The sequence below is a fragment of the Phacochoerus africanus genome, chromosome X (genome assembly GCF_016906955.1).
Source record: "Phacochoerus africanus isolate WHEZ1 chromosome X, ROS_Pafr_v1, whole genome shotgun sequence".
NCBI lineage: Eukaryota > Metazoa > Chordata > Mammalia > Artiodactyla > Suidae > Phacochoerus > Phacochoerus africanus.
This window is the reverse complement of record NC_062560.1, coordinates 19,965,558-19,987,305: the sequence shown is the minus strand read 5'-3', so window position 1 is coordinate 19,987,305 and position 21,748 is coordinate 19,965,558. Positions and strand designations below refer to the sequence as shown.

At 34.5% G+C, this 21,748-nt stretch overlaps 1 protein-coding gene across 8 annotated transcripts in view; it reads right to left on the bottom strand.

Moving 5' to 3' along the window:
* CNKSR2 (connector enhancer of kinase suppressor of Ras 2) overlaps nucleotides 1-21,748 on the bottom strand; it is a 278,229-nt gene that overhangs the window by 193,585 nt on the left and 62,896 nt on the right. For all 8 annotated transcript variants that reach the window (XM_047764937.1, XM_047764938.1, XM_047764939.1 and 5 more), the window contains exons 3-4: nucleotides 20,821-21,023; nucleotides 7,274-7,361 (exon numbers count right to left, since the gene is read on the bottom strand). In XM_047764937.1, coding sequence (XP_047620893.1) covers nucleotides 7,274-7,361; nucleotides 20,821-21,023 — 291 coding nt within the window. The remainder of the gene's footprint in view (nucleotides 1-7,273; nucleotides 7,362-20,820; nucleotides 21,024-21,748) is intronic.

Here is a 21,748-nt window from a genome sequence, read left to right as displayed (position 1 = left end):
AAAAAGGGTACTTAAAAAATAAATTTTGAATAAGCGAAAAAGGGAAGTTTTCACTCTGCATTTAACATTCCAAAATCTGATTTAAAATGTTTCACATGTTGGAGTTCTCTGGTGGCCTAGCAGATTAAGGATCTGGTGTCGTCATTGCAGTGGTTTAAGGTCATTGCTGTAGTGCAGGTTCAATCCCTGGCCTGGCATGGATGTAGCCAAAAAATACATAAATATATAAAATGTTTCACACGTTGAAATTCTTCTTAGTACATAATTCACTGTATATGTGGCTGAAGAAAACATGAAATGGAGAAAAAAAATCTCTGTACATTTATTATCTAAAACAAAGTTGTTCTAGTTCCCTGTATCAAGTCTTTTTATTTCTCATCCACTTTAATATTACTTTCTTTTGTTTTTCACTTGACATTTGTGAGCCACTTTTAATACATCTAATTTGATCCTCACAATAACAGACAGAATTATTTGTTTATAGATGGAACAAGCAATTACATAGTTTGGCCAAGGTGAAAAGCTCACGAAACGACAGCATTAAGCTTCAAGTCTCCCAGTACGCACTGTCCCTATCTCTGTCCCTTGCCCTGTTCCACCAAAGTTGCACCTTGTAAACCAATAATTTTGCGCCCATTTCTCAACTAATGACAATCCAATTAATCATTTTTTGGGTTTGAAGTGGAAATTTTTGAAATGGTACAGTAGAATAATTTTAGGTTAAGATGATACCCGTTAGGGCAGGCATCATGGCAATTATTTCAATGCTGACAAGAAGTGCGTGGGTACCTGTCTCATTTTTCTGTTTCAGTGCTGACAGTGCTCTAAATGAAGCTTCAATTCTTTGTGAGAATTCTTTCCATTTAAGATTTTAAAACCAGTTTCCCTTTTTTCTCAAATGTGTTATTATAGCCAATTTTATGTGGGTAAGAGGTGTTGGGGGGGTTAAATCTCTCTAAAACACTTCAACTATAACTGTCTAAACCAATCAGAACTGGAGATAAGTAAAGCAGATAGACTAGGATTAAATAAATTCTTCCAAACAGAGCTTGTTAAAAGAAATTTATCTTTCACCTCTAATGTTTGCATTACTTTAAATATAAGTAGCCAATATCAAGAAGCACTTTTCACTTACTCCATAGCACCACCCTTTTGTGTTAAGAAGGGAAAGAAAAGCTATTTATGACAGTTTATTTTTAGATATTGATCATCTCATCTTGCTGCAAAGGGAATAAAAATAATTAGAGTTGAGTGAAAAATAATTTGAAGTACAGCATATTTCAAAGCATAACTATCATCATAACTGTTCAGGTGAGATTTCTTGAAAGCCTGGTAATAAATGCATGCCCTAGATATTTTTTTTTAAATCTACACTTTGCTTATTCAAATTGGCCTCTTTTACTGGCAGCTTAAGTTTAATTCTGTCTTCAGGAGTTCTCTTGGGGCTCAGCAGGTTAAGGATCTGGCTTTGTCCCTGAAGCCACTTGGTCTCTGCTATGGTGTGGGTTCAGTCCCTGGCATGAGAACTTCCATATGTCACAGACGTGGCCAAAAAAAAAAAATTTGTTTAGATACTGCATACAATTCCAAGTGAATGCAATTATTAGTGTGTATTTAATGGTTAAATAAGACCATTAAATGGACACTGTTTATAAACTATGTCATTTAGCAGTTTTTTTAATAATGATTTTTATTTTTTCCATTATAGCTGGTTTCCAGTGTTCTGTCAATTTTCTGCTGCACAGCAAGGTGACCCAGTCACACATACATGTACACTTTCTTTTTTCTCACATTATCATGTTCCATCACAAGTGGCCAGACATAGTTCCTAGTGCTATACAGCAGGATCCCATTGCTTATCCATTCCAAAGACTATAGCTGGTATCTGTTAACTCCAAATTCCCAGTCCATCCCACTCCCTCCCCCTCCCTCTTGGCAACCACAAGTCTGTTCTCCATGTCCATGATTTTCTTTTGTGTGGAAAGGTTCATTTGGGCCCTATATTAGATTCCAGATATAAGTGATAGCATATGGTATTTGTCTTTCTCCTTCTGACTTACTTCTTACTTAGTATGAGAGTCTCTAGTTTCATCAGTGTTGCTACAAATGGCATTACTTTGTTCTTTTTTATGGCTGAGTAGTATTCCATTGTGTATATATACCACATCTTCTTATGTCATTTAGTTTTCAATAAGTATTCACCTATGCTGTGCTCTTTCATCAGACTTAAAGTAGTAATTATTCAATGTACATAGCATTTACTTTCTGTTTTTCTGATAACTCCAATTAATTTCAGAAAACTTGAAAAATACAGAAAAGCAGAGTCTAAATAAACTAAAGTCACTGATAGTTTCATCATCAAGAAGCAAACACTTGCTTTATTTCATTATTTTAATTATCATTCTCATTCCTGTTGCTCAGATAGTAGCAACAAACCACAGAGCCCAGAAAGATTTGCTATCAAAGATAAGACATCACACAATAGTAAAAAAAATAATAGATTATTTTAAGAGGTGATTTATAAACATTAATATAATGCTTATAATTTAAAGTTTCCTCTAGAAAATGTTTTGCTGGCATTAAACATTAGTATTGTGTTTTAGAAGTTTTGTTCAGTTTCATTCTAGCATTGTAAAATGGTTATGAGGATCAATATTCATATTTTAAATAAAGAATAAACTGAAAAGTAAAAAGATGGGTATGTCTAAGGTTCTTCACATGAATAGCAGAGACAGAACTACAGCTTCTACACTGGAGATGAAATAAAAATAAGCAATAATTCAAGCATTTATTTCTAGACTTTCCTGGAGGAGTACAAATAAGGATGTGCTCATAACCAGATGACATAAATGGGGCTCAGGTGAATTTATTTTAACAAGGAAGTAATGAGCATGACATTGTTCCTGTCTTCATGGAGTTTGCAATCTAATGGAAGTCACATAATTATGTTTCACAGCAGAATATAACTGTTATAGATGAGGTGTAAAATGCATGTAAAGTAAGTTTAAGAGCTTTCTCCCTTTTCCCACACAAAAAGAATTATAGCTGATAAGTCAACAAAGGGGACAAAATGGAATCATAATAACACAAAAGTATATAGAATAATGAAAAAACAACAGATTGGAAACAGAAGACAAACATCAAGGTGGTATATTTAATTCCAACCATATCAATAATTACATTAAATATAAGTGTTCAAAATGGGAAATATAAACAGTTATGAGAAATAGTAAAAGCTTCATAAGCGAGGTGGCACTTCCTAGAGGCCTTAAGAGGATGGGACATAATTTCAACAGGCAGAGATAAAAATGTACATGTGGCATGTTCTGAGGATGCCTTACAACATTAAAGATGAAACTGGAAGATCTATATTACCAACAGTAACTCTTCCACATGAACTAGAGTATAATTAAAATACAAGGGAGTGCTGGAAGACAAAATTGAAAGAAATTATGTTAGAACCATACTTGGAGTCCTTTGAATTCCAAAGAGAGGAACATGTAATCAATTTGGGAACTGGGGGAAAAGTGGTGGAAGTGACAAAATTAGAGCTGGGCTTTGGGATGACTAGTCTGAAAGTGATCAATTTTATACTTATAATAAGTAGATTAAATCAGGATGTATTTTATTAAGAGAAATTTACACCTATTATTTCCTTGAAGGCACAACAGAAAAGACCTAGTTAAAGTAGATGAATTAAGATACCAAGTCAGGTACATGCTGGGATGGTGTAGGCAAGGCAAGAACCAAGAATGCCCAGGTACAGACAAGTTGCAGTTTGGAAGCATCTTAAAGGTAACACGTGGAACAGGACATGTGACAGGGAAATGAGAGTGAGGTAGAAGGAACTGTGACAAATGTTATGAACTACTGAACTGGGTAATGAACTACAGAAATGGGTAATGTTAGAACAAAACGTCCTAAGAAGGGACAAGGCATCCTCTTCAAAACAAAGTGTGTAATGGGTGGAGGGTACAGAAGTCCTTCTATGTCCTCAGTATATTTGGAGTAATTTCAGTAATTCTGTGTTTGGTCAAGATGGAATGTACTGAAAGTTCAATCTTAAAAAGCATATCTCTTTCTTTTCTACCTAATATTTCCTAACCTGTAAACAGATAAACTTAAACCCATTATGCCTTGACGTAAGATTCCTAAAGAGAAGATCGAGTCAAACAGTGCTGCTGTTAAAAGGTCCTGTTGAGAGTATGTACAAGCCTCTGAGGGCAATATCAGAAGGGCATATGTTTTCTATGAAGTAGCTGTCTATGGCAAATGTTCACATATTCTGCAAACAAAATCTGCATCACCTGTTACTTAGATGGTAGGTTCTTAAAATAGCAGAATGGGTGGGTTAGTCATATCTTAACACAACTGCACTTCCACCCCTGCACATGCCTCTACAGGAAATTTTAATTCACTGAAAATCATTTCAGCCTTTCTTTTTTGGTCTTTTTGCCATTTCTTGGGCCACTCCGGGCTAGGGTCAAATCGGAGTTGTAGCCACTGGCCTTCGCCAGAGCCACAGCGACGCAGGATCTGAGCCGCATCTGCGACCTACACCACAGCTCACGGCAACGCCAGATCCTTAACCCACTGAGCAAGGCCGGGATCAAACCCGCAACCTCATGGTTCCTAGTCGATTTCGTTAACCACTGAGCCACGATGGGAACTCCCACTTCAGCCTTTCTTAATGTAACATCTTGAAGGTTAGAGTGACAAAGACATGCTCTGGAACCTGAGAGTTCTAAACAGAGAAACTCTCCACCTCTTGATGATGGTTGTACAACTATAATAAAATTCACTGAATTATTAAAATAAAAAAAAAAACCTCTCTACTTCTGACTTCACTCTTACAGATAAAAGTTAAAAGAAAGGTAACTTTTTTTTTCAGGACCATGTTATCTGCTCTGGCATGGGAAAACATTAGGTATGTATAAATTAAGTGAAAACGAGTACATCTGATTCTTCTTCAAGATTTCCAAGAAAATATATCATAGGTGCCATTTAGAATTGCAGGCTCATTTTATAAGGCAACAAAGAATGGGCCAATTACTCAAAAGTTAACCTTAAACTGGCCATCCAGATCCGGATATAAAGAGGACACAAGAAATTCAAAATATCCATTTTCTTTCATAATTATGCTTGGAAATGAAATTATTTGGGGAGGTGACATCAGATATGTTGCCTTTTCATAGAACTAACAATCAGTATGAGTTTCTAATGTAAGCAAAGTTTTTCTATTTAATTCCATGGTATTTCAATAGTCTCGGGTCTCAGGTAGAAAAGAAAACCTTAAGTAATTCATATTATATAGTTATCACAGATCTTGTCAGGTGGCAGATAATAATTGTATTATTATGATTGCATATACATTGTTAGTGAGCATATACCCAATATACTATGTATGATTATCATACAAATACTGTGCAATAATACTCTTAAAGCAGGGAGAATTCCTTTCCCTCATAGTACAAGGGAAGAAACTAATAATCTGCTATCCACATTTCAAATCTCTGGTCAACTTCAATGAGTTAAAAAAATAGCTTTAGAAAACACATTTTTGAAGAAATGTCACGGATAATTCAGAACCGTAAGAAAAATTACCCATAGATTATATTATTACTTTTACCCCTGTGCTCTAGAACAATGTATGAGAACTAAAATCACCTGGAAAACTAGTAAACATGCAGATTCCTGGGCATTCCACAGAGTATATTTAGCGTGTATGCCCAGAATCTGAATTTCTTTTTTCTTTTTCTTTTTTGTCTTTTTGCCATTTCTTGGGCCACTCCTGTGGCATATGGAGGTTCCCAGGCTAGGGGTCGAATCTGAGCTGTAGCTACTGGCCTACACCACAGTCACAGCAACACGGGATCCGAGCCGCGTCTGCAACCTACACCCCAACCCACAGCAATGCCAGATCCCCAACCCACTGAGCAAGGCCAGGGATCAAACTTGCAACCTCATGGTTCCTAGTCGGATTCGTTTCTGCTGCGCCTCAATGGGAACGCCCTATTTGGCCTTTCATAGGAAACATCTGCTGACACCTGCCCTAAAAAGCCACTGTTCTCCCTATTATTCAGTAGATATCTGTGAAATTCAGAAATAAAATTTACTGATAACAAACATGAAGACATGAAGTAAGACTGTTAGAGTATTTTCAAGCTCATAAAATGTTCATCATCTTCATCCATGTCTGTGACTAACAGCAATGGGTTGCTGACCTTCTTACTGCCATGACAGAATCCTGATGAATGTCTAATGTATTCCACAATTAAAAGTCACAAAGTTACTCTCCTTTCTATATTGAAAAACACCTTAAAACCTGCAGTTTCAGAAAAATGGTGCAAATAAAATCTATACAGCACAACAGAAAATATAGTGAAGCATTTAAATCTGTATTAATAAAATGTCTTATTTGAGAAAATAAAGGAAATATAACAAACTCTTAATTATCTCTGATAGTAAAGGACAGGGAGGAGAAGGATAAATTAAATCATCAATTTCCCAGTAATCTTCTACATCATCACATTTTATTCTCTGCATCACTGGATAGGTTAACAAATAATGGCACCCTGAGAAAATAGCAGCAGCAGCAATAGGTTAACATCAGTCTTATAAAGGGCAGTGGCTGCAGGCCTCAGACCTCTCAGATGCGTTTGGTTATTAAACAAATTTTTGCAGGATATGTACTAGTTAATTCACTCCTCTGCCATTTCCCCATATCTTATGCCAGGCTTGATTAAAACACTTATAAATTAGCTGCTGCACTCCTGAATATGTTTGATTTGGAGGTCCCTGGATTAAATAATATTCAAAATAAAAAAATCAGGTCATGTAAGTAGATCACTTAAATGATCAAAGTGATAATTAAAGACTATTGTGTATATTTGTTTGTATGTATACCTATACAGATGAAACTATAGTTGTTCCAAAGAAGGGATTAATAGTGTCTTAGAGCAAAAGTCTCAGATTGTTATCCAACTGGACCAATTTAATTTTGTGAAAGGCAATACGGTTTAGTCATACTTACTAAAAGCATAAGATTAATAGACTTACAGTGATGTCTCTACAGGTTCAGGTTACTTTTACATCTGCTGATAAATAAAACCCTTTTTATTGAGCTATATGAATAGTTTTTCAATGAATTAAATTGTTTTCTTTTGAAGTCAAAACCAGAATTTTATAAACTCTTGGTAAACAGGACTACTTCTCATTGTTAGAATATGAAATAACTAATAAATTAACAGAAGGAAAGTTTGTCAGCTAATACCTGTTGCACGATTGTTGTTAATTCCAAGCAGAGCTGTATGACATTATTCCTTGTCACTGAATAGTCTGTGACAGCAGCAAATGGCGACCTATAAAAGGGAAAAGGAAAACTGTGATTAGTAGGAACAGCTTTTGAAAGGTCCCCAAATAAATAGCCTAAAATAAGATTTTGAATAATATGAAATGAAGTTCTGAAGTTTACAATGTGATAGACAATATTTGGGACATATTTAAGGAAAAATATGGGAAATGTTAGGAAGAGAATTAAATTCAAGAAACAATGCTTGCTTTTCATCAACTTTCTTTTTTAGTTCTTAATATGTAAAAGTTCTTTGGTACTTCTTACAAGGTCTCTTCACTACATCTAAAATAAAACAACAAAAAAGGAGTACTTTAGGCAAAGACATTTTAATTTACTTTCAAATGAAGCTGAGAGTCTGAGTCCAGCATCTTCTTGAAATAGTATCAATTAAGAGCCAGTCATAATGACAGCTATCACTTAACTGAGGACTTACTATGTGCCAGTTATTGTTCTAAATGCTTTACATGTACCAAGTAATTTTTATAACTCTTATAAGCCTGGCACTATTATTATTCTCATTTTACACATGAGAAACCTGAGGTAGAGAAAGGTTAAGTGAAAACTAGTAAGTGGTGGAGCTAGTGTTCAAACCCACAAATGTGACTCCAGAGCCTACCTCCCACAGAATGAAACACTAATACACCACTTCTATAAACTTACACCAAACCAATTTATAAGACATGATTATATAAAGCTGCTTCCTGGTTATAAACTGAATTTGTTTCACTTCTAGAAGACTCTACAACTCAAGCATTTCCCAATCTCATAGGAGTCCATATGAGAAAGGCCCTTTATTGGCTACATTTTAAAAAACATTTTTCGGAGTTCCCGTCGTGGCGCAGTGGTTAACGAATCCGACTAGGAAACATGAGGTTGCGGGTTCAGTCCCTGCCCTTGCTCAGTGGGTTAACAATCCGGCGTTGCCGTGAGCTGTGGTGTAGGTTGCAGACGCGGCTCGGATCCAGCGTTGCTGTGGCTCTGGCGTAGGCCGGTGGCTGCAGCTCCGATTCAACCCCTAGCCTGGGAACCTCCATATGCCGCGGGAGCGGCCCAAGAAATAGCAAAAAAAAAAAGACAAAAAACCAAAAAAAAAGTTTTTCACTTTTGTATTTTGGCCAAATAGCTATGTAGCAGCATATCAGATTTGATTTACATTTCCCCAAAGCTGTATGTATTTTCTCTATTAAATGACATCTATATCTAATAGTTATCTATATTTCTCTAACAATGTTCTAACTGGTGCTGCTGAATATCTTTATGTGCATATTTGCTATCCATTTATACTCTTTAGTAAAATGTCTGCTCAAGACCTTAGTCCATTCTTTTTTAGATTTTTGGTATCACTATTGAGTTTAAGAGAGTTCTTAATATTTTCCTTACGCAAGTCATTTGTTAAATAGGTAACTTGTAAAATTTCTTCTTGGTCTATGGCTTATCTTTCCATCCTGATCTCTAGCAGGTTAAAAGTTTTTTTACTTGAATGAGGTCAAATTTATTGCTAATTTCTTTTCTGGAGTGTATGTTTAGTGTTATATCTAAGAAACCTGACTCTTAAGTCATATTTTCTTCTAAAAGTTTTATATTTTAGGGAGTTCCCATTGTGGCTCAGCAGGTTACGAACCCAACTACTATCCCTGAGGATGCAGGTTCAATCCCTGGCCTCGATCAGTGGGTTAAGGATCCAGCTTTGCTGTGAGCTGGGGTGTAGGTCACAGATGCAGCTCGGATCCCGTGTTGCTGTGGCTGTAGCATAGGCTGCCAGCTGCAGCTCCGATTGGACCCCCAACCTGGGAACTTCCGTATGCCACAGGTGCAGCCCTAAAAAAGCTAAAAAATATATATATTTTATATTTAGATCTGTGATCCATGTTTATAAGTCAGTTTTTGTATAAGGTGTGAGGTTTGAGTAGAGGTTCACTTTTTTCTCTATGCCTATCTAAGTGTTCCAACACCCTTTGTTGCAAAACTATCCATTGTCCATTGAATGCTAAAAATCACCTAACCATATGCATAAAGTTCTGGGCTCTCTGTGTGTATCCTGCCACCAATACCAGCTTTGATTACTTTAGTTATGTAAGGTTTAAAATAGCATTTAAAAACTTCAAAATTGGAGTTCCCATCTTGGCTCAGTGGTAACAAACTCAACTAATATCCATGAGGATGTGGGTTCGATCCCTGGCCTCACTCAGTGGGTTAAGGATCTGGCATTGCCATGAGCTGTGGTGTAGGTTGCAGACCTGGCTGGGATCCCACACTGCTGTGGCTCTGGCATAGGCCGGCAGCTGCAGCTTTGATTTGACCCCTAGCCTGGGAACTTCCATGTGCCACAGGTAGTGTGGCCCTAAGAAGACACAAAACAAAATAAAACAAAAAAAGACAACTTCAAGATTGATGAAGAATTCTGGTTCCTTTTCTTTTTAATACAAATTTTAGAATCATATTGTCTGTGGCTATAGAAAAAAATCCTGCTGCTATTTTTATATGAATTTCATTAATATAAAGAAGATTTGAGGAGAAAGGCCATCTTAACTAAGTTGAGTTTTCCAATTCACAAACACAGTATGTCTCTCCAGTTATTTAGGTCTTTTTTGATTTCATAAATCAGTGCTTTATAGTTTTCACATACAAATCCTGAGGACATTTTGCTAAATTTATATTTAGGTATCTCATTAATTCTGCAGCAAATGTAAATTGTACCATGTTTTTACTTTTATTAGTTTCCAGTTGTACATTGCTAATATATAGGAATGTGATTAATTTTTCTGTGTGGACTTAGTATTATACAACCTTGCTAAATTCACTCACTAGTTCAAACAGATGTTTTGTAGCTATCTTGGAATATTCTACACACAGACATATCTCTGCAAATAGGAAAATTTTATTTTTTCCTTTCTAATTCCTATGCCTTTTATTTCCTTTTCTTGCCTAGCTTACAGGATATGACTTCTAATACATTACTGAAGGGAGGGATGAGAGAGGATAGCCTTGCCTCATTTCCAACCTTAGGAGGAAAGCATTCAGTCTTCCACGATAAAATACAAGGTCAGCCGTTGCCTTTTATATATGCTTTAAATCAGGTTGAGGTATTACCACTACTTCTAGTTAGCTTTGTATTTTTTTTTTTTTTTTTGAATTTTCTAGGGTCGCACCCGCGGCACGTGGAGATTCCCAGGCTAGGGGTCCAATTGGCGCTGAGGCCACAGGTCTTGGCCAGAGCCACAGCAATGCAGGATCCAAGCCGCATCTGCGATCTACACCATAGCTCACGGCAATAACAGATCCTTAACTCACTTATTTCTACTTCGCTAAATATTTTTCTCATGAATGAGTATAGGAATCTATCAAATTACTGATATGATTACATGATTTGTATTCTATAGCACATTAACATGGTAGATTACACTGATTTATTTTCAAGTATTGAAGCAGCCTTGCTTACCCGTAATGAAACCCATTTGGTCAGAGTGCACTATTCTATTTAAGTATGATTGGAGTTGGAGTGTCAATATTTTGTGGAGGATGTTAACATACAAGTTTAAGGTATATTACTGGTCTGTTTTTGTTTTTGTACTTTCCTGGGTTTTAGAATCAGGATAATGATTTTGTAATAAATTGAGAAGGGAAGGCTTACCTCCATGTCTATTTTCTGGAACACAGGGTGTGGAATTCATGTTATTTTTTTTTTAAACATAGAATTCACTAGTGAACTCATCTAATAAGCCTAGGCCTTTTTTTCCCTACCCCAAAGAGTTTCTAAGTACAGTTCAATTTCTTTAATAGTTACTGATTATTCAGAGAATCTATTTCATCTTAGATAAGTTTTGGTTGTTTATGTTTTTGAAGGAACTGGCCATTTCATCTAATCTGTCAAATGTATGTATAAAGTTATTTGTAGTATTTATTACCCTTTTAATTGTCCCCTCAACATGTGTTTCATTGATTTCTGTTCTTGATATTGGTCCCTTCTGTTTGCTTTGGGTTTATTTTACTCTTATTTTCTACTTTCTTTTTTTAAGTTTACTTTTTTTTTTAAAGAATACTTAACATGAGAACTACCCTCTTCATAAAATTTTAACTGTAAAAGACAGTACTGTTAACTACAGGTACAATGTTCTACAGCAGATCTCCAGAATTTTTCCATCTTGCATAACTGAAACTTTATGCCCATGTTTTTTAGTAATTACTTTTCTATCTTCTTAAGAGTTTAAATAATTGATTTGAGATCTTTATTTTTTTCTGATATAAGCATTCAGTGCTACAAATTTCTCTGACTTCAGCACTGCTTTAGCAGCATGCCAAAAAAACTATGACTTGTTCTAATTTTCATTATGTTCAATGTATTTCTTTTTATTTCCCTTGAGATTTCCTCTTTTATCCATGGATTACTTACAAGTGTGTGGTGTGATTTCTAGTTTTACTCCATTAGGATTAAAGAACACATTCTAACTGATTTAAATTAGTTTAAATGTGTTAAAGTTTGTTTTAGGATAGAGATAGGGTGCATCTGCATAATTGTTTCAAGGGCACTTGAAAAGAATTTGCATTCTACTGTAGTTGAATGAAATGTTCTAAAAGTGTCAATTAGATCTTGTTATTTTTTGTTGTTCAGCTCTTCTAATCCTTACTGACTTTGTTTTGAGAAAGATGAAGTATCCAACTGTAGTTGTGGATTTGTCTATTTCTTCTTTTGTCAGCTTCTGCTTCACGTACTTTGAAATTATTTTTTGGTATATACATCTTAGCAGTTTCTGTTTCTTCTTTTTTGAATTGTCTATTTATATGTTTATCTATTGCATTTTGGTGCTTTTTAAATGTAAATGTAATAGTCACATACACATTAACTCTCTGCTTCTCCCAACTGTTAGTTGCAAATATTTTCCCCAGTTTGTCATCGGTCTTACACTTAGTCACTTTTTACAATTGTATGTAGTCAAAGCCAAAAAGCATATTTCTTGGCATTTTATTCTCTATTTTTAAACACTTAATAAGAATCATTTTGTCTATATTTTCTCCAGTTTTCTCAGGCATTTATGTTTCCCACTTAAATGATATACTTAAAATTATTTTCGTGAACAAGTAGTGTTCTATAATTATTTACATTCCAAAGCCTTAACCAAGTGCCTCAATTCCATTTCTTAAAATGCCCTTGCTTTTTCCAGTGGTTTTAACATACTGTTTTCTAAATGAGTTTATATTCTACAGTCTACTGTTCATTTCTATTCCAAAATAGTATATTTTTCATCTTCATTTACTAAAACAGGAGTCATTAGGAATTCAAATTATGTTAATTAGAACAAAATATATGTAATTAATTAATCTGTGTTCTCAGTTTAAAAAAAAGAATTAACTTCTTTAATCGTAAGCAAGTACCAGCTTTAAAACAAAACAAAACAAAACCAAAAAAACCTATCCTGATGGAAGTTTTCTAAAATGTGATTTTAGAGGTCATTGCATAGCTGTATCTAAATTGATTAAAACTCATTAAACTTAAAATGGATAAATTTTATAGAAGGTAAATTAGGCCTCAATAAAACTATTTTTAAAAGATATAAAATATAAGCATTTCCAGGAAAACATCATTAAAAAAAACTACCCCAAAACTATTTTTTGCTGCATTGAAGCATAAAAATTGGCATTTTAATTAAGAATTTAAAAATGCTTCTTGCATGATTAGAAAGAGCTTGGATTCCTAGTTTTTGCAAAGGTCAAAGTCTGTTAATAAAATCTAAAAAAATTCACTCAAAAGTGATGAGATTGAAGTACAGCATGATTCTTCCCATAAATCTTAAAAAAAGACTGTCATATGATCTTCAAAATGTACCAAAAGAAAAATCTATTTGATGACCGAAATGCCTGTAGCAAACTGAATTCTAAAGCATGTTTTCCACTTCCCTGACCATTCATATTTCAAGTAGGACAAGCTTCTCTCTCAAGATTAAATATCAAGAAAACTGAAAGAAAAAAAAAAAACTAAACATATACCAAGGAAAACACTGATTTTATTTTATAGTGAATTCCCCTAAAGTTTTCATTTTAAAGGCAAGTCATATACAACTATACTAAGAACTGTTCTCAGCCAGGTGATGCTAAAGTTTGGTCTGATGATCTTGGCTACATATACGTATAAGTTAAAGAAGGCTGACAGGTTCCAATCTTTGTAAGTCACCAAAGATCAACACTCCATCATGACTTAATGATCATCTACGAGATAAAGAAAAGGATCTCTGTAGAACAGCTAAACATGATCAGGTTGAAAATAAAACAAAATTAAGAGGAAGTTCCCTTTGTGGTGCAGTGGAAAAGAGTCCCACTAGTATCCATGAGGATTAGGGTTCAATCCCTGGCCTGGCTCAGTGGGCTTGGATTCCGTGTTGCTGTGGCTGTGGCATAGGCCAGCTGGCAGATGCAGCTCTGATTCCACCTGTAGCCTGGAGACTTCCATATGCTGCAGAGTGTGGCCCTAAAAAAAAAAAAAAATAAGTAAAAAAAAAAAATTAAGAGGAATTTCTTCCTCAGTCTAAAGAAACCTCGATTTAGAGTTCAGGATACTTAGAGAAAAACATGGGGCTTACTTTAAGTAAAGGAAATTAAATTCATGGAAGCAAAGCTTTTTGGTGCCAGAAAGTTAAAAACAAAAACAAAAAACAAGATGAAATCCTTAGTTCATTAGTAAATGGCTATTATAGGAACTATAATATTTAGATCTTAAAAGTTAAACAACTGACCTTCTAAAATCATCATACAGATAACACAATGCTTATACTTCTTCATAGTGGAAAAGTTTATGATCCTATAAGAAATTATTCATTGCTCATTCTTTTCAAACAAAAGCACTTATAGAAAGGTTATTAATGGTTCAGAAATCCTAAACAAATTAGAAGCTGTTAAGAAAATCTAGGGAGTTAAGTAGGAAATCTGGAAGGTCTTACTATTTCTCAGGTTGGCACTGTTGAGCCTGAGGGGCAGTTTATGGACAGTGGCCTTGTAACATCACTGCTCATTTCTGGAACAAGAGGTGCCACGTGGGAGGAGTGGGCACAGAAGAGGAAATAAGACCAAACTACAATAAGCCATAGTACTGGGTAGTGTTTGAAGTAGTATTCTTTGTCTCTGTAATTTTCCTGGTACTGAAACTGAGCAGGACCCTGTGGGGCTCCTGGGCACAATAAGCCTTTCTGTGTCCCCCATTTCTTGTTTTTAGGAAATGGACCTCATTCAGGCTCTGTGGTCTGAATTCCAAGGGGCAGGTTCAGCAGTTGCTGATGGGGAAGGGAGGGGATGCAAAGACAAGGGAGGAACAGTCAAGCAGTAACAGTACAGCCTTGGTGCAGGATCCTGACTACCCCTCAAGGGATACACATAATGATGCAGGCATCTCATACACCTAAGAGAAAAGTTATATTCCTTATGCTTCTTTTAGAAATGAATAGCTTAGAAATGAAAACTTTAAAATTGAATAGCTTGGAGCCCTTCCTTGTGCTTCTCCTTCATTTGATTGCACCCTAAATACAATCACTTGTAAACTAAAGATTAGGTACCTTGAGCACAATTGCTGTGGGTTAAAGATTATAAGCACGTGATGTTTTTCAGGAACTTGCCTAGTTTGTTCTGATCGCTGATCAATATGCCCTTTTTGCAAGTACTGTTAATCTAAGCAATAACCCAGAAGACCACCACCAGAATCATGCTGAAATGCCCTGTCAACAGCTTAGACGACAAAGGTTCCTGAAAAAAAGAATTGCCCCAACCCCGATTCTTATCTGAAACCTTGTTTTTCTCCTTTTAGAGAATGAAACTCCCTGCAATTCTTCCCCATAGGAGGGCACAGTCTTTAGGGCATTAGCCTGCTGTGGCCTCCTTTGCCTGGCAAAGCAGTAAAAGCTATTCTTTTTTCCTTCACCCCAAACTCTGTCTCTGAGTTTCTATTCCAGCACCGGTTGACAGAGGCCGAGTTTCATTAACAGTATAGAAATAATTTTTGTCCTATACTTTCATAGCATGAAAGAAGAAATTAGTTCAACAACTTTCTTAAATAAAGCAAAAATCTCAAAGAACATATATTTTTTCTTTTAGAGGCCTACCTCTCATGCCTTAAATATTTTAAAGGTTTTCAATGCTATAAAAAGATACCTCATTGATCCCTTCAAGATAGAATGGTCTTGAATTCCCGCTGTGGCACAACGGGATTGGTGGCATCTCTGGAGCACTGGGATGCAGAATGAATCCCCAGCCCCCAACACAGTGGATTAAGGATCCTGCATTGCCACAACTGAGGCTTAGGTCACAACTGTGGCTGGAATCTGATCCCTGCTTCAGGAACTCCATATGCCACAGAGTGGCCAAGAAAGAAAGAAAAGAAAAGAAACAAACAAACAAACAAACAAAAACAGAATGGTCTTAACATGTATTTGAGAAACAAATAGAAATAGGTATTAATGCTGAAAATGAGAAAAGAATAAACTTTCACTATAAATAGCAAAATAAACTTTTTCTATAAATGATACTTTTGAACATTTTTAATGATGTTACTGTACAAAATGGTGCATACACTGATCTGTAAAACTCCAAGTATAGACTGATTTGGCAAAGCCACATAAAACTGCAAGAAAGATGAGGTGTGAAAAACAGCAGGATGTAGGTTAAAAATAGACAAGTAAACCATGAATTGAAAATAAACAGTAAAGCTACCAACTGTGATTCATCTCTGAGGTTTTTCCTCTGGGAAAGTCTGTTGTTTCATTCAAGTCAATATTTAAAATGAAACAGAAAAGGGGATTTTTGTTAGCCTTAGAGTTTTTATTTATGTAAGGAGCTGGTTTTTTGAAAATAAATGTTATTTAAATGGAAGCTCCAGTGGAAATGCAGTTTTTGCAATTTGTAAACATTTTCCCTAGCACCATAATGCTTATATCCTAAACATTCAAAAGGTTTTGAATGATATTAAAGATATCTCATTGATATCTTCAAAGCAGAATTACAAATATTTCCTATATATAAAATTCTATATGGGAATTTTAAGAATCAAGGCCAGAAACAGAAAAGTGGTATTCTTCTTTAGCATTTGAAGAGAAACACCAAAGCACAAATAAATGTTTTTATATGCCACATTCCTAAGAATCACTTCCTCAAAATCCTTAAGAATTAGTTGACATTCAAAAGGAGATGTACCATGACTGAGGAACATGATAAAAGAGAAACTACAAGGGCTTTCTTAACACAACAAAAATAGATGCAAATTATAATTTTCATACTAGGGAATAACTTCAGGCAAGTTACTTAATGTCTCATATGTGAAATGGCGATAATGACAAGTGCTTTGTGAGAAATTCAGTGAGTCAATACATGTAAAGTATCTAGCTTGTATGGAACTAAATTAAAGATTTTTTCCTATACTTTCTTTTCCTTTCTCCCCAGTTAAGGAACATTAAATAAAAACTGCAATAAACTTGTCATATTGCCGTACGTGCAAGTCTTCCCCAAAATGTAATAAAAATTTTAATGCCAAAAAGTCAGTTTTTAAGAAAATTAAGCCAGTTGTTTGGCATCAAAACAATCATATTTAACTGACAAAATTTTTTATTCTTCAACTAAAGAATTACACAATATTGTATACTAAAGGAATAAACCAAGGTTAAAGATCCAGTGCTTGGCAATATTAAATTGAAATGGCCCTTGCAAATCCCCCAATCTACCATGACAAATCAAAATATTAAAAATTTTTGGTTAATATCATTTCTATGGTACTTTTATAATTAGGTACTTAAGTTCTTCAAAAAAAACAAAAATAAAAGACAAGATACATTCTTACCTTATATAAAGGAAGCATAAAAACAGATTAGTTTTGTTCTAGAGTTTAATATTAACTAAATTCAGTTAGAGAAGAGGTAGGGAGTTAAATCATGATTTTACAAGTCACTAACAAACTTTGTTAATGCTTAGCTTTTGAAATTACTTAAAGGGAAATAAGATGAATATATTCTTCACATGGCTTTGGTGAACAAAGTCTATGAATCATAGAATACTAGTGCTTAGAAGAAAACTCCTGCAGGTTTTATATTTTTATTCTAAAAAGAAAATAAAAACAGAGGTTACGGTTCAAGATTACCCAGGGCTAGAGGCAGAGCTGAAACTCCACTCTTTCTCAGCCCTCTGCCCTTTTATACCATTTTACGATGCATTTCAGCAGGGATTCACAAAGGCAGTCATGAAGAACACTGCTCTTTTGGCTCTTCTAACACTGATTAATGTGTTTTGTTTCCTGTGTAGTTTGTAGGACACACTGAAACAAAAGGGCATGTGGAGTGTTGTCTTGTGCTGTTGCTGCTACCTAGAAAACATTTCTTTTCTTTGAAAGGAATAAAAATATAACTGAAATACACATCCAATAATAATCTCTAATAAAAATCTGGGCTACTTGTCAGGAAAACAGTCTAAACATTTCAGCTGGCACAATTATAGGTAAAATCCTGCCACATGTAAATTGACTTTGAGAACTTCTGAAATTTATGTTAGCCAAGGAACAGTTAAGATATTTACACAATCCATGGCAGAGGAGGAAGCAAAGTCAAGTTCCCAAATACGGAAGCAGCACTCTTCATTTGTCTTTCCTTTTTTCCAACACTCTAAAAGATTAAGACTCTATGAAAAGTGTAAGTTTAAAAAGTATAAAAAAATCACCCTGATCTACAAATCACTTCATAGAAAAAATTCTTCAATGAGGAATTATCACTTACCTTTAACTCACAATCAAATCATCTCTCTCTTTTCCTTGGCTTCTCTATCTCTAACATTCTATCCTCACTGCTGCTTCTCTAATTAAAGATCTCAATAAACAGCAGAGGAGAGAATCAACTCTGTAGTCAGATGCCTGGAATGAATCCTGGTTCCACCACTTCCTTTCTATTTGGTTTTGAACTTAACCTCTGCCTCTGTGAGTGGTAGTTTTCCTATCTGTAAAATGAAGACAACCCTCCCAGGGCTGCTTTAATTAAATGAGTGTGCCTGTTAGCATCAGAATCACCAATAGAAGCAGCAGCATGATTACAGGTGGCATTCCATACTGGCAGGTTCCATATCCATGAGTTCAACCAACATCGAATCAAAAATATTTGGAAAAAAATGCAAGCTCAAAAAAAAAAACAAAAAACAAAACAAAACCCTTGAATTTGCTGTGCACCAGCAATTATTTACATAGCACTTACATTGTATTAGGTATTATAAGTAACCTACCTATGATTTAAAGTATAAAAAAGGATGTGCATATGTTACATGCAAATACTACATCATTTTATATAAGGAATTCTTCTCAGATTTTGGAATCTGAGGGAGTTCTGGAAGCAAGTCCCTGGCAGATAACAAGGGACAGAAATTATTTTAGGAATAAGCTCTTATTCCTAAGATAAACTCTTAACTGGTTTCCCTTTCCCCAGCCTTATTCTTCTCTAATCTTTCCCAGCGCTATAGCCCAAGTAATCTTCAGAATTCAAAGATCTCAGCACAATAATGGCCCTAAAGAGCTCCCCACAGCCTGCAGTATAAAATCCAAATGCCTTAACATGGCAAAGAATTCTTTTCCTCCTCTTTCTTTCCTTTTTAAAACTAAGCTGTTAAAGCATAATTGTTATAGGCAAGCCAGCTTGGAGCTGAATTTTCCTGCAAAAAAATCTTCAAAATATAAACTTCAGTTTCTTTTCTCAATTTACAGTCTCAGCAGAAGATTTTAAAGTTATCGTCACAAAGTTGTCTTTTTCTCCTTCCAAGTTTACTTTTAATTTTTATGGTCAAACTGTTAAATGACCTTTGACTTAATTATCATCAGGGTAGGATATAACACAAAACAAGCATTATGAGAACTGCTGCAGCAATGGCAGCCAAAGAGATGATTTTAATTATTTCTTTCAGGCTTTTTGTCACATTTTCTCTTCCTACGAAACAAACACAAAACACTACTGATTCACTTCATGGATTGCTATGTATGTGTGCGCACACTCAGTATGTTTGTAGATGAATTGACATTTACTAAGGGCATCTTATTAGATGATAAAAAGAATGCTATCATAAAAATTACATAATGCATTATCTCAGAAACTATTATATAGTGTTCTAAAAGCCATTATGTGATTTTATAAACAGCCATATCTGCCATTAAGAAGTAAAAACATTCTCTAATCATTCTATTTACTTATAATTTACCAAATATAAATATCAAGGTTAAACTAATTTATAATTATAGGACAGAGGATAGTTATAAAAAGATACAACTACAATCAAATGTTTTCTTTAAATTTAAGAAGCCTCCTGAAACAAATGCATTACATTATTTAAGGATAGGCTATATCTTAAATATATTTATATATTGACTATTATACTACTTGTAGAATTTATTTTGTACAATTGATAAACATGGTTTAGACAATCATGAAACTTTTAATGATATAGTATAAAAAAATCACTGTCTACCAATTAATTATCAAAAAGCGAATAATATGCAGCTTGTAACTTTATGGTCAGTCCTTCAAAGCCACAGATTCAACACACTGATGATGATGATCACGTAGTATTGTAGTGCGTATCTATCGAAAAAAATCCGTATATAAGTGGACCTACGCAGTTCAAATCCATATTGTTCAAAGGTGAACTGTAATAATATATATATATATACATATATATGTAAATCCTACTGACATTTATTCAAGAAATAATTCTAGTAAAATTGTGTATTTTCAGTTTCTTATGAGAGACAAAGTGTTTTTTAGGATTTGATTAAGGAACCATTACAATACAGTACACATCCCTTACAAAAAAATCCAACAATGAAAGCGCTTTCTAGTGTTTATAAATAGCTGTAATGTTTTACCATTAAAATGTTTAGCTGCATATACAATTTTATTCTAACTTTTCTCATTTTATAAAAACTTTTATATGTTCCAAGACAAATGAAAATTAACTAAACTAGCACAAAAGGATCAAATTGTGTTTATAATATCCAAAATTACTGTGCAAAGTGAGTAATAATAAAGAATGAATAAAGCAAAGGTAATGAGACATGCAATACATGCTATAAAAGTGACAGTATCTAATTACCCATTTAAAACAGTAAATAGAATCCTGACGGTCACATCTTAAATAAGACCAATTAACGAAAGGAACACAGAAAAATCAGGAGACAAGGCAGTATTATAAAACTACTTACGATAGCCAAAAATGATTTTGCTTATGAAGCAGTAAAGATATTTTGAAACCGTCAGTGACTAAGCATTGATTAGCTATTTAGTTGGGTATGAAATTCTGCAAACAATTTTGTATCTATTTGCTGATATGCTTATACTGTAGTAAATCCTAATTAGATATGTGTTACTTAATATTCCTTCACTTGTCTAAACCTTTGACAAGAAAATACAAAATAATGTTATATTCCAACATTGTGTCTGAGGAGGATAACTCATGAAACATGCATAAGATTTTACCTGTCCAACCAGGCAAGCAGACTCTTGGCTGCTCCAATCAGATCCACAACTGAAGTCAGAAAGTCATTTGGCAATTTTCGGCTGGTTCTCCCATCATAATGGCCACTCCTTCTTCTTCCTGTTATAAAATTCTGTAGATTTTTGGCAGATGCATTCAACTTGTGAGAAAGCGTTTTTAGATTTTCTGTTTCCAAGCCATAATTCTGAATTATAAAAAGACAGAGGACAAATATACTTAAAGTCAGTATTTTATTCACTCATTAAAATATTTACTGGGTACTATATGTACAGGCAATAGAACAATTGTAAGTAACACATAAATAAGATAGAATTCCTGGTCTAGCAGAACCCATAATCGAATGAGAATTTGGGGAAATGTCAGATAAAGAAATTACAATAAAATGTGTAATAACTAATATGAACATGGAAAAATAAGGACATTATATCTTGGAACTATGACACCCAGGATAGAATGATTATAATGACTCATAATAAGTTTCTTTTTTAACCCAAACCTAGGTTCATTTACTTGTGACAATATTTATCAACAATTATTTTTTGAGTATCTATGCTATTAGCAAATGCATAGCCATCAATGTAGGTACCAGGAAAAATTCTGTTTCCCCAGAATGAACAAAGCATATATAACACAACAATAAAATGAAACGGCAAAAATTAAATCATATACGATATAACTATTTTTCTCTGTCCTCTTCATAATGACTCCACTTTAAGAAGTTTCTTTTATAATATGGAATACCAGGAAAATCTCTGCATCCTCAGGGGAATCAATACACTTTCTTCTTCTCATAAGGCAAATTATAAAACTAAACTTATTTTCAAATTTGTCATGGTGGCACTAGCTCACAGTCAAATGTGAAGCACATCTAGAGCAATTGTAATTACTTTTTGGTAAGTATAATTTGTT